Source organism: Platalea leucorodia (assembly GCF_965183815.1).
Source record: "Platalea leucorodia genome assembly, chromosome: 5".
Lineage (NCBI taxonomy): Eukaryota > Metazoa > Chordata > Aves > Pelecaniformes > Threskiornithidae > Platalea > Platalea leucorodia.
The window spans coordinates 54392785-54405879 of record NC_138827.1 but is presented as its reverse complement, the minus strand read 5'-3'; the positions used below and the strand labels follow the sequence as shown (position 1 = coordinate 54405879).

Genomic DNA, 13095 nt, shown 5'->3' with positions numbered 1-13095 from the left:
CTTTAATTGAAATGAGTTGTTCTTGGTCCATTCTTTGCATCCCAGTCATGCAACACAGAAACCTGAGAGTCTACAGTTCAGCCCCTGTGGAGTTCTCAACTGGAGGGGCTCTGTTGACATCTCTTTCTCACTTTGACTGAAAACAGCAAAACTTTCACTGTGAACATTGGTGATTTCCAGTGGGCTCCAATCTTAATGCCCTTCAATTTTTTTTCCTGGTTTGTTTTGTTTTGTTTTGTTTTGTTTTTTAATATGCATTGGAATTATAGTGACTTAGTTCATGTTTGGCAATGAGTTGAGTATATTTATGAATAAATACTGCCTACAACAAAAATTTAACTCTTAGCAAAATCCATTTCTGAGGAAATGAGATGTCTCCTGGTCAGTAGGCTCTGGATAAAATAAGAGGTCTTATGGTAAGTACATGAGTTTCCCTGACTTTTTTTGAAAAACTGAAGGATGTTGGGAAGCCAGTAGCACAAAAAACAGGAGACTTGGCTGCATTTGTGCACGCAGCTCCCCGGTTTGCTGGGCACGCTACCTTCTGCATTCTCCACTGGCACTAAAGGCAAGTGCTTTACAAATGGGAAAGAGTTTTTTTCAGTGATAAAACTCCTAGCAATCTCAAAGGCAATGGGAACCTTTATTTTGATTATTTTCAATGTATTGACATTGTCTTTTTATGCAAACTTAACTGTAAAACACTCTTGAGATACTGCATAGAAAATACACATAGGAAAAAACATATATACACTTTCATAAAAATAGAATACATCTTGGCAAAATTACTTGTGTACAGTGTATTGACATTATTGAACCAAACTTACATCATCTTTGGAGAAAAATGTTCCATTTGCAAAAAACCCAAAACATTTTAACTGACCGAGTTGGGAGTAGTGACATGGATATGGTATTGAGCTAAATAAATGGCTATACCAGAATGTCAGAGTAAAAAAAGAAGTTATAAAATACCTGCTGTATAAAGTGGAAGTAGCCATGTTGTTTTTTCGTCCAAAAAATAGTGACATCTCTAAACTTGCATGGAAATCAAATGCACCAGTTCCAAATTGTACTGTAGATTCTTTAAGTGAAAGCAAACTTTAATATCATCTGTTTCAGCATTTGCAACCATTAGGTACAGTGGTATTTGTTTTCTTGAGCACATGATGTAGCATATTACAGCCCTAATTCTATCAGGTATTTGATAAGAAAAAAATCTAATAGATATAAAATTGTAAAACACTTAGCAACCTTTAAAATATGTAGACCACTTGAAATTACGTTTGGTTTTTTATTCTTCTGGTTAGGCTTTTCTTTAGTTGCTTTCAACAGAGGCTGCTCCTTGCTTACTGCTTTGACCACATATTTCAGCCCATACTTTGATTTTTCTGCTGGTTTTCAGAACAACTGTGGAAAATGACTACTCCAGTGCAATAAATAAAGCAAGTGGTAACAGGTTCTCAAAGCCATGGATTTTCCTCTTGAATTGGAATAATGGGACTGGATAGGCAGCCTCAGGGAAGGAGGGAAAAAGAAAAGAGCATAGCACCATTTTCAAGTTACATGGTTTGCAACTGTTTGGCAGGCAGTAGAGTCAGTCTGGAAGTGGTAATACCCACCAGCATTTATGAATGTGGTTAAAATACTGTGATTACTGTCAAGTAGTTTGGGTGTTTAATAGGGATAGGCTGACACAGCTATATAAACAATGAAAGTTGTCCGATATTCAATATTTCCATCGACGCTGTAGGATAAGGCTCTGACTCCCATGCGGTAAGTCTTTGGCTCTCGCAGCGGTCGGGTGGTGAACACGACTCCTTTCAAGTTCTCATCTCTCAGGGCAAATGGGATTGCTGGGTCCTCATCTGCCATTAAAAAAGTCGTCCTTGGGTGCATGACTTGATCGTGAGTATAGGCAACCAGCCGGATTAAATCCTGACCGGCAGCAATGCCAAAGGGGAGGGAAAGGAGTTTGTATTCCAAGGCGTAGGTACTCAGATCACACTCCAAGTCGTTGGCCGGGCAGTTTTTCAGACAGAACCTAGGAAAAAGCAGAGCACTTTAGCCCAGGGAGAAGGCATGATATTGCAAGTACTGCAGTAGGTCTTGAAGGATAAATTCTTCCCCTGTTGCATAATTTAAATTTCTCTATAAAGATAATATACCCATGCAGTCTTTATCCATTGTTCCTTTAAAGTTGCAGCCCAGTTTAATGTCCCATTTTCCCTCAACAGGATGATCTCAAAGTGCCAAGAGGTAACATAAAGATACTGAATACAGTATTTGTCGTTGAAGTCAATAGTGTATGTTTTGGTGACCTTGCTCTTAAACGTTAGAGTCGGAAAGGTTGGTTTAAAATGTACCAGGCAGCTCCATTCGAGGTGTCTGTGTGTGAGATCATAAAATAAAGAATTTGGAATGAAGAAGGGCAAAGTAAATTTTACTTCTATTAATCAAAAGTCAAAATAGGAAATATGTTAGCTCTGCTTGTCAAGAGGTCAAAGAATATTATCCATTTCAACTTAAGTGTCATTCCAGTTCCATTTGATCACAAAAGATCATTTCTGACTGTGAAACAAGCTATTTCCTTGAGTATATTAAAAGATTAAAAGAAATTAATATGTTTTTTCCAGAACAGGGAAATAAAGAGTAACTTAAAAATAACTTACCATGAACTGTAGCGTTATTTTCATGACTAAAACAATATTTTAAATGCTTTGAAATTGATGGCAAGTTAGGCCTTTAGAGAAGTAAGGCAGAAAACTTAGATGCGAAGGCAGCCCCATAAGTGACAAATGAATGACACTGAATCAGCAGAAGGAATTGCAGCATGCTGCCCGCCGGGGTTCATACAGTAAAGGAACATTCTGGTGCTATTTCCTTTTGAACTAATAGTAAAATGCTGCATGGATACTGAGAGCCAGCCAGCTTGTCTGAGGCCACTGTGTTTATGCTTCTGTCGCAGGGGAAACATGGAATACTGCTGCTCGAGAAATCGATGATTGTCTTGAATGTCAGTGCTTTACCTTTTGCTAGTATAAGCTTTACTGGTGTCAGTCAAACTTAGATAAAGCTTCTTCTGACAAATGCAGGTTAAGGATCCGAGCTTGGGGTGGGTGAAATGGGGCTGAAAATAAAACGTACCCAGAAAGAGGCTCTCGCTGATAGTTTGGTGGACAAGGTGTGTCTATACACTGGTAGCTTCCTCTCATGTTGAAACACATCTGATTTGATCCACAATTAATGTTCTGTTCGAGGCACTCATCAATATCTGCATGTAAAAAACATGCAAATGATCAATTGCTGGTAGAAGAAATTAAGGGTTAAAAACTAGCTGGGTCAGTAAAGGCTGAGCAGACTGCAGAGTGTACTCTGCACACAGTGAAAGCTTTCAGAATCCGGTCTTGCTGTTTGAGGCACTGGAGCCAGGTGTTCCAATTGTTATTGTTGTTGGCATTTTACCACTGTGCAGGATGGTGTATTGTGCTAGAGCTGCCCTACAGCCACGATCCAACATAAACCATAGTTGTCTTGTCAACAGAGACTAGTTCTTTAGTTCATTTTTTATGGATTTTTTTGTGGATCAGAAAATCTGACAGTACTCAAAAAAAAGACAGAGGCAGGCTAAGGATTATATTGGGTTTGACCCTAGAGCTGCTGCCTACTTGCCTGGAGTTAAATGTGTAATATAAAGGTCACATCAGGAAACTTCACAGAATAAGAAGTTGCAATTATCTAATTTACTGATGTTTTATGAAGCATTAAAATGTGAAATATAAAAACTTCTGAAACTTGAAATTTCGAATCCCAAATCTCATATAGCAAATTCAAAGAGGTGGCTTATACACGTGTTGAACATGATTTGTATCTTACTTATTTACAAATATGTTTCTGAACACTCAAAGGGATCCCCATACCTTGACAGGCTTTGCCATTGGGCATAAGGCGATAACCAGATGGACAAGTACACTGGTAACTTCCTAGGGTGTTTCTGCATTCATGCTGACAGGTATCTCTGGTTTCACATTCATCTATGTCTGTGGAAAGAAACATGAACACGTACGCATCAGGATTATTTGAACCTGGTATTGAACAGAGGTATTTTTTGTCCTGTTTATATACAAGTGTATGGACAGAGTTGGTGGAAGTTGTGCGGATCTTGTTTTCTGATGGGGTTGAATGTCTAAGACCAGCAAGTCCTTTCACACCTTACCTGTGCCATTCCTTAAAACTTTTTAATAGTTAAAGTCCTCACCTCCTTTGATGGCAGCCATAATATGTATTTTAGCTGGAGAGGCCAGTCCTGATACAGAGTTCTGGGAATTAAGGGGGATGTGCAATCTGTATACATTGACAAGGTTATACAAATATAGTCTTCCCCCAGAAAGCAAGCTGAGCTGCCTAATAATAAGGTTTTAGGCAATATGGTTAGGAAATGCCCAGATTAGTTATCTCATCAGAGGAAGCCTTGACAGTGAGGGAGTTGTTCTTATAGTTAATCCCTCCTCAGGCAAAGCTGTTTGCCTTCCAAACTGATCTTCCTCATGGCATGGGGATGAATTAAGCTCAGTATCTGGAAAGACTATCAATAAATGCTCTTAACTTCTTTTTTTTAATCTCCCTCTCAAATATACCAGACTACTTCATGTAAAATTTTCAAAGCAGAACAGTGTGATTTAGACACAGATGATACATAATTTCTTTTGAAACTGCCTAATTCAGAAGACCAATAGAGATCCTGCTTAAGTTAGTCTCATGCAAGAGTTAAGACCTGCATGATTAAGACAGTGGAAGGAAGGTCTTTGCTTCCCCTCTCTTCATCTGATTTACGGGGGTTGCATTAGATAAAAATGCAAACACAGAAGAGAAGCAGATATAGCTGTAGAAATTTACACTATGTTGTTACCAAATCGTGATGGTTATCTATTGAAAGAACTTTCTTTTAAAAAAGCATCATTTGGGTGGTGTATTTTTCATATTAAACAGTAATTTTTAAGTTTAGATGTTTATTCCAATGAAACAGAAGTACAAGAATATTAACTAATTCAAACTGGAAGCTGGAGCGAAGATCATAGATTTTAGCTTAACCCTTTCATCAGCAGTAGCTATATTCCTAGGTCTTTCAATTAAACTGCCATACCCATAACAAACTGCATGTGTACGACTACTGAAATGTCTTTATAATGTAAATACAAAGTTTGATGTCTGCCTATCTGTAATTTTTATTAATAAAAGTATATTCATATTTTTCAACATTATATATTGTTATATAATTCTAGCAATAATTCTGGTCGCTAGAATCTAGCTGTAGATCATTGTATTTATCCTGGAAGGATATTGTGCCTCCTAAGAAGTGCCGCTGGCATACATGCTAGGTTGAGGCACACAGGTAACGCACCACAACCTGCTATGTTAAATGCACTGGCACAAGCTCTGGTAAGGCCTAAACTGCAATACTCTTAGTCCTGAACTCAGCAGTATTATCACAAAATAACTGATTTTTTTTTCTTAAGATACTAAAAACGTGAGTTAAGTTGGCAAAATCTGGCTGAAGAGAAGCATATTTCAAAAGATGAACTCATTTTTTGTATCCCCATCTGTCCTTTGTGTAAAGCATCAGGTCTGGTGATACCTCCTGAAAGGCAAGGCGAGCCCTGGCTCGCAGCACAGTGGTGGCCCCTCTCCTGCCCCGCTCTGTTTGGCTTCCCAGGGCAGGGAGGGCAGCGTGCTCCAGGGAGGCTGGGCGTGAGCACCCGTTTTCTGGCTCTAGACCAGCAGTTACAGAGGGCCCAGATCCACAGACACCAACTACTGCCACATGAGACAAACCTGACATTTCTAACTGTTGGGCAATAGTGTGTTTTGTTTTGTTTTGTTTAACTTCTTAGTTTCTTCACATTTAGTGCAAATCAGTCAATGAACAGTACAGACTGCTGTTCCTTTCACGAGGAGCTGAATTAAAGTTTCAGTACTTGTGAAAATAGCAGCATTTCAGTGAAAAACTTCAGAAAAGCTCACAGAGTAAGGGGGAAGCAAGCTAAGTGCCTGATAGAGGTGCCGAAGAGCCTTGTTTCCTGTTGGTCTTAGAGTGTGCTCTGAGGCTTTGCACGCCTGCCTTAAACAACAGGGGCAGAGCTTGCGAGTTACTGTAGCTGCCCTGCTCTCCTCATCACGGGAAAAGACGTGGTAGTGCTGTCATTGTCACAACTTATGACAAACCCCCTATTTGTTTACTTATAATCAGTCTCTCCACACTCAGTGAATTACATTGCAACCCACTATATATCATAACGACAGATATTTTAAAAGCTTCTGCTTATATTGCCCGTATGGCAGTGACTAACCATCCTGTAGCAGTGCTGGTATCGGCCCTGGTGTGCTCTAATTCTAAAATCTTTATTCAAAACCTTTTTGAACCAGATTATTACTACCATCAGTGGGAGTCTGGCGTAAGCAACATCCTCAGGATTAGATTGGGTCTACTGGTGTTTTTTGAAGTGTGAGAAAATTCACAAACGTGAGCGACCGTAATCAGAAGAAGGAGAATAACAGAGGGAAATAGTTGGCAAACACACAATAAGCAGCACAAGTAAAACAAGTTACAAGGGGGAGGTTTTTGCTACAACATGCTCAGGAGACAAGAACATGCAGAGCTCTCTATTTATCAGGGTAGTATGAAAAAAACCCACAGCACGACAAACCATCAGCCCCTGCTATATATGAAACAATAACCTAAGAATAAGGACCAAAACAAGGAGAATTGCATAGATATGACTGACATTTACCTACACATCTGTAATTTCTTGCCTCATAGCCTTCAGGACAAGTTTCTCTAATGTTCCTTCTAGTCCTGGAGAAAGGTATTCTGCTGTTTCTATACTCTGAGAAGGAGCTGTAGAGATTTGAGGAGTGCCTGTAATATTGTTGAGGTTGATAGTTGTCTCTCACAGGGGAGAATTGAGCATAGCTATAGCTATTGTAATAGGCACCATAATTTGGCAATCTCTCCAATCCAGCGCAAGATTTCCCATCACCTAATAAATGTTGTCCAGGTGGACAGATACACTTGAAGCTGCCGGGGGTGTTGGTGCATTGAAATGCACAGGGTTTAGGCACTTGTTCACATTCATTAATGTCTGCTCATGTGACATGATCCAGAGCAACAAACCATGTGGAAAGGAGAAAAAACAAAACAAACAACACATAACTATATGTGTATATATATATACATATATACTTATCTCAGTCTGTGGAACAAGCTGAAGACATAAAAGTGAGATATTGAAGGCAGTAAAATATGGAGAACACAATGCCAAGCAGGCAGGTTATTCTATCCTGTACAGTAATACACCTTTATTTTTCCTATAAGGCTGCTTGTGACATAAGACTGTGCTCACCTAGGACAAGAACTCTGCTGAAAGTCTTTCCTCGAGTGTTACTGAAGGTGAGGTGTGGCTATAAAATGGGGATCCAAGTCTGTTCCCCTGCTTTTGCAAAAGCAGGGCCATGTGATAGCCTGAAAGCTGCCAGCTGAGGCTCCTGCTGGTTACCAGAAAAGACAGACTCTGAGAAATAAGTGGCCCTTAGAACCCACGCTGTTCATTGTTTCAGCCTAAGCTGCTCACTACTACTTCAGTAATTATTTTTTTTCTTAAGTGCTCCACAGATGGGTGGGAGAAGCTGTCGGGGCCTGCTTTAAAGGAGGATACTTAACATGGAGCATTCTTGAGAAGTACAGCATTAGAAACTCATTCAAACTGGCACTGAGGGAAGCTCAAAAGCTCCGATACGGTTATTGCACTCTGTCGGGGGAAAAATCAGGTCTCAAGAACGTGTCACAGGGCTGCCAGGGAAGGTGATCAGGTATGTTCTAACCTTTCATGTTGTTATTGGACACTCCAGCTATGAAAGGCTGGAGATTTAACAGTAAATATTAGTTCAGTTTTGTACAATTAAAAAAATATATTTTTTTTTAATCTAAGGAATGCTTTTTTTTTTTGTGAGTCCCTTTAAATTGTAATCCAAAGTAATTTGACCAAGCCTAGCAGTAAATATCCATCCTTAAATCAAAAGAGAGTAGTGAGCATACAAAGTATGGTAAAGGGTTTAAGGATATAATATGATGAGTGTTCTTCACGCGAAATAAAGTAAATATGAGTGCTTGTTGTGGCTTAACCCATAGATATTTACTATGGAATAACCAGGCCTTCTCCCACCGTCTCTCTGGCACTACAAGAAAAAAATTTTCTAAAATTTTCATCAAGTTACTTCAGGCCCAACTGAAAATTTGACATATACGGTATTCCTTTTCAAACTTATATTCATTCTTTACTAGAAAAAGACAAAAATCTGCTAATTCCATACAGGAAAGTGCAACTCCGCAATGACCAGAAATAAATAACCTGATATTAACATACATAACAACACATCATAATTGACATATATTATAAACCTTTTTTTACTAGAATTTAAAGATGATCTTAATGGTGACTCAATAAGGGTTTAATTATTTCATATTAGTGGAAAGTGTGTATTCTTTAAATTATTATTGTAAAAATGCCATTAAGCTAGCGTTTAAATATTACAGTTTCATTTTGGTTCCCGCTGAACATAGTGTTTTGAGTATAGTTTGTAACCCTCCAAGACACAGATGCATGATAATGGTATTTAAAAAGTAATACTGTTCAGAAACGTAGTAGAATATTAGATTGCATTTTTATTAAGTGTTTAATACTTTATATATTTTAAAGTTTTAAAGAATTTTTGGGGCTATTAAAGAATTTTTGGGGCTATTAATAATTGCAGAGTATTGCAGTATTTTCCAGTTGTTATTTTACAAACACATAATTGAAACTTTATATATTAGTTGAAATATCATTAGGGTAATATTGTCAGGTGTTATAAACAAGAGAACTTCATTTTTAATATGGCAACAACTAATACGAATCTTAAGTTTATATTCCTTCATTGTGTGCTTAACGTATTACTCATATACATGTAAAAGAATACTGAAACTCGTTATTTCCTTAGCGCTCAACTGTTTTCTAATGCTGAGTTTAACATTCTTTACCTGCATAAAATAGACAATAGGTATGTGCACTAACATCTTTACAACAACCAATGTCCTTGGAACAAGTTGTGGATAAGCAATATAAGACTATCAGGTGAAAATTCAAGCAATGTCTTTCGTAGGATCATCCTGTTCAATACAAGCAAAATTGAAGGCAGCAAGTCACTTGCATTTATACCATAGCCACCCCTGTGAGACGTGATCACTGACTGACTGGTAAGCCTAAGTCTCCACTGGACAGTATCCCTTTGATTACGCACGATGAATATTGAATATTTACAAGAACAAGGTGAAATGACTTTGAAACTAAAATAGCTAAATTCTCATGCATTCTATAACTTGAAGAATGTTTGATTTTAAATTCTAGGTAGCCTTCCACGCTTTATATGCAAAAATGCATATATCTATGGGTGCTGTGATGACAAACGAGCATCTTATCCCTGTCTAACAGACAGGGAATTGTGGCACAAAGGACTCTACACAGGGTAAGAGCGGCACAGGTAGGAACAAAGTTCAATTACTCTGTTTTAGTCTGGGGCCCTACTTACTTTTCAACTCTTCCCTGTGCTCACTGGAAACTTTAACAATAAAAACTAGATTATATTGTGAACTAATATCTTTGATGCATCTATATTTTAAATAGATTTTTAAGCAAAGAAAACGTCAAAGGTGCATGAAAGTCATAATTTAATTTAAGAGAGAGCTTTCAGTGCTCCTTGGTCAGAAGGCAGCTTTAGGGCAGCTGCTAGTGTTTTGTGAAAATCTATAGTCCTAGACTTTATCTAGCTTATTATTGTCAGAAATTTAAATGGTTTTAATATATGTTAAGGAGTCTGGGATTGATTTTATTTCAGTAGAGAGGCAGCTGGTGGAAGTAATGTCTTGGTCTACAGCCAAACAGTTTCTTACTGCAATTTAATCTGTTTTTAAAAAACAAACAACAAACAAAACAAGAAAAAACCCCCCAACATTCCTGGCTTTTGGTAGTCCAAAATCTTAGGTTGTTTAAAAAGAAAAAAAAAAAAAAATCCTGTTCTCCAAAGCAGCTATTTATCACTTACAAAAGCTAATCTTGAAGAAGTCATTGTGGAGGAATGCTTCTCTGATATGATACCTGAGAGCAACTGAAACCAGCTTCGCTTAGTGTCATGTACCAACATTCATAAATCATTATTATCAGGGTGGATCAGCTATTATATTTTAAATATTCTACATAAATACAGAAAGGGTGAATCTAAATGATCCTAGTGCCATCCTGAGGTCTATTAAATGCCGCGGAAGTGTTCTATGCACTTGCACTGACACCATACATTAAACTCTTGCTATCCATGTTAGAGCTATGAGAGCATCCTTCAAATGCTATCCATGTGTGCGTGGGACAAAGCTCTGCACGTTTTTATGCCAAAAGGTTCTACATAGATAGCATAGGGGAGTAACTACATGGTCAGCATTCTTGTGACTGACAGGAATCCTCCTTCCCTGCTGTGATCCACCCAAACCAGAAAGGGGAGCCTTGAGTGATAAATACATATCAGCTTCCTCCGCTCTACCCATGTGGGGAACACCCTTTGCAATTCTAGTGGGTGGGTAAGCGTGTTTGTGCCATTCACTTGCAGAGGTGAGTTCCGGGTGTATCGTGCCTCTTGCAACACTTCCTTTGGGTGTTCTCCTTTAGGGTAATCCACATCAGTCCCTGCTTGGCTGCCTTCAGGTGTGAATCAGTGCAGTTGAGGGTACAGCCAGGCACATTTCACTGTCCAATCAACTAACAAATCTGACCTGATTTTTATAAATGAAGCCTCTTGTGGAGTGGTAGTTTGCCACATCCATCCACCAGTGCTCTTGTACGTTTTGTTTTCAAAGTACAGACCTATAATAATCTCCCTTTGGAATCATTTAGTTTTGACTATTTGTTTTGAATGGAATGCTTTCATTTAGATGGGTAATTTTGAACTTCAGAGCAAATTTGTCTATATAGCATAGTCTTCAAATGGGATAGCATTATTGGATATGTTACAGCAGAACGCCCAGCGAAAAGCAGCAGCAGAAAATACGTGATACTAACGTGACTGGACAGCTTACCCACACAAGGTCTTCCAACTCCCTGGGACCGATATCCTCTTGGACACACACAACGGTAACTTCCTCGTGTGTTCTCGCAAATCTGGTTATAGCGGCACTGGTGGGTTCCATCCCGGCATTCATCAACGTCTGGAAGCAACAAGGCAAGGGGAAGTAGTCAGATTTTTCTTGAAACTTCTTACAGCTTTAAACTTCTTAATGTAGAAGGAATGCAGTTAAGCCACAAGTGAATTTGGCCCTCTAGATAGATTTGGCCTCTGAGTGTATACTTTTCTTATCTGGTGCCTTGATTAGGCATTACTCTGTAACAGTTTGTGTTATGAATCACAATCTGTGTTTCACAATCTGAAAGCAGATTTTGAGCAGATACACAGATAAATTTTTCAATGATATTGCATTTACACACACTTTTTCCGTTAATTTTCAAAACTTTTTATTGATGTTTCCAATATGATCAGCTACTCTCTAAAGAGACATAATCCATCTTCCTGTCATCTCCCACTAGAAAACAGGATTTGGTACTGTATATAACATTGGTTATGTTTAAAAGCATCCCTGCTAAACAGCAAGGACCTGTGATCTTGATTCAGAGCTCCTGAGACAAACTCTTAAGAAAGCATTCACATATGGGGCAAAACATTTCAGTGAATGAACAATTTGTAGAATTCAAGATGACAACACATAAAACCTGCTGAGGAAAACTTTACCATTCTTTCTTGAGAGCAATGGAAAACTAGAAGTGGCAAGGATACATCTATTCTTTTAATGCCAATTACAAATAAGTTAAATATGTATGTTCCCATAAATGAAAAAAAGTTGGTGCCTTAATATGTGCAAATCTTAATAACTGGAGATGCACTATTTACAAGATTTTTTTTTTTTTTTTTTTTTTTTTTTTTTTTTTTTAAATTCATCGTTGTCCCTGTGCTTACCATCATCGTGCAGTACATTAACACTTCTACTCACCAATACAAGTTCCATTTTCTGCTTTGGTCATTCCACTGGGACACAGATCAATGCACTTATAGCCACCACGGGTGTTTTTGCAAAGTTGATCAGGCCTGCATACATTCTGCCTGCACTCATTTACATCTTATTTAAAAAAAAAAAAAAAAAAGCAAGAATGGAAATGAAGTCACTTCCTTATGTGCAGTTCCTAAAGAGCAGAATAATCCAGCTGTAATTATACTGTGTACATGCATTTGAATGCATTTCATGCACATTTATCAGTCAGCCCAATTCCCACTTCCTCTGGCTTTTAGTACTGCTTTACAAAGAAATTCAGAAATACATACTAAGTATATCATCCATAATAGGATTTTCATTCATAGAAGTTTCCGATAAGAAATATAGCAACAGATGTTGAACTATGTCCATTGGAAGAAGGGAAGTAACATTCAAAAATTCACTCATACCCACGCATTTTCTGCCCTTTAGCTGGTATCCTGGATCACAACCACAGTGGAAACTTCCTATAGTATTGAAGCAATGCTGATGACAGGAGTTGGACTCTTGACACTCATTAACATCTGTTGAACAATACAAATCCTTGATACCATAGCTGTGAATTGCCTTCTAGTCATTTACCTGAACAGTGTTTTGGTTAAGTCAACATTCTGGACTCTGCTTTGAGCTCTACTTATTACACTATTGAGGTATGTTCAGAAGTGTTTACTTCTCTCAGTTCTTTGTAAAAGAAAATGCACATGGGACACAAAAGCAAGAATGTTAGGTTATTCCCTGATAGGATTTTAAATTTATTTCTAAAGATGGAAAAAGCAAAATGTTTAAAAAATAAACAAAAAAACCCAAACAAAACCAACCAACCAACCAAACAAACAAAAAAAAACCCACAAAAAAAACAAATCCCCAAAACCCACAACCTTAATAATGAAAATTTATAGACACCACATTTGGAGATGCATGTTTTTTTAAATGTTACT

General features: G+C 38.0%; 1 protein-coding gene across 1 annotated transcript in view; it reads right to left on the bottom strand.

The window, feature by feature from the left end:
- Positions 1-624: 624 nt before the first annotated feature.
- Positions 625-13095, bottom strand: part of HMCN1 (hemicentin 1) — a gene marked incomplete at its 5' end in the record, with an annotated part of 207571 nt that continues 195100 nt past the window's right edge. Inside the window, 7 exons of the mRNA XM_082311735.1 lie at positions 625-2041; positions 3145-3271; positions 3918-4037; positions 6786-7136; positions 11153-11281; positions 12119-12244; positions 12568-12681. Coding sequence (XP_082167861.1) covers positions 1675-2041; positions 3145-3271; positions 3918-4037; positions 6786-7136; positions 11153-11281; positions 12119-12244; positions 12568-12681 — 1334 coding nt within the window. The 3' untranslated portion in view covers positions 625-1674. The remainder of the gene's footprint in view (positions 2042-3144; positions 3272-3917; positions 4038-6785; positions 7137-11152; positions 11282-12118; positions 12245-12567; positions 12682-13095) is intronic.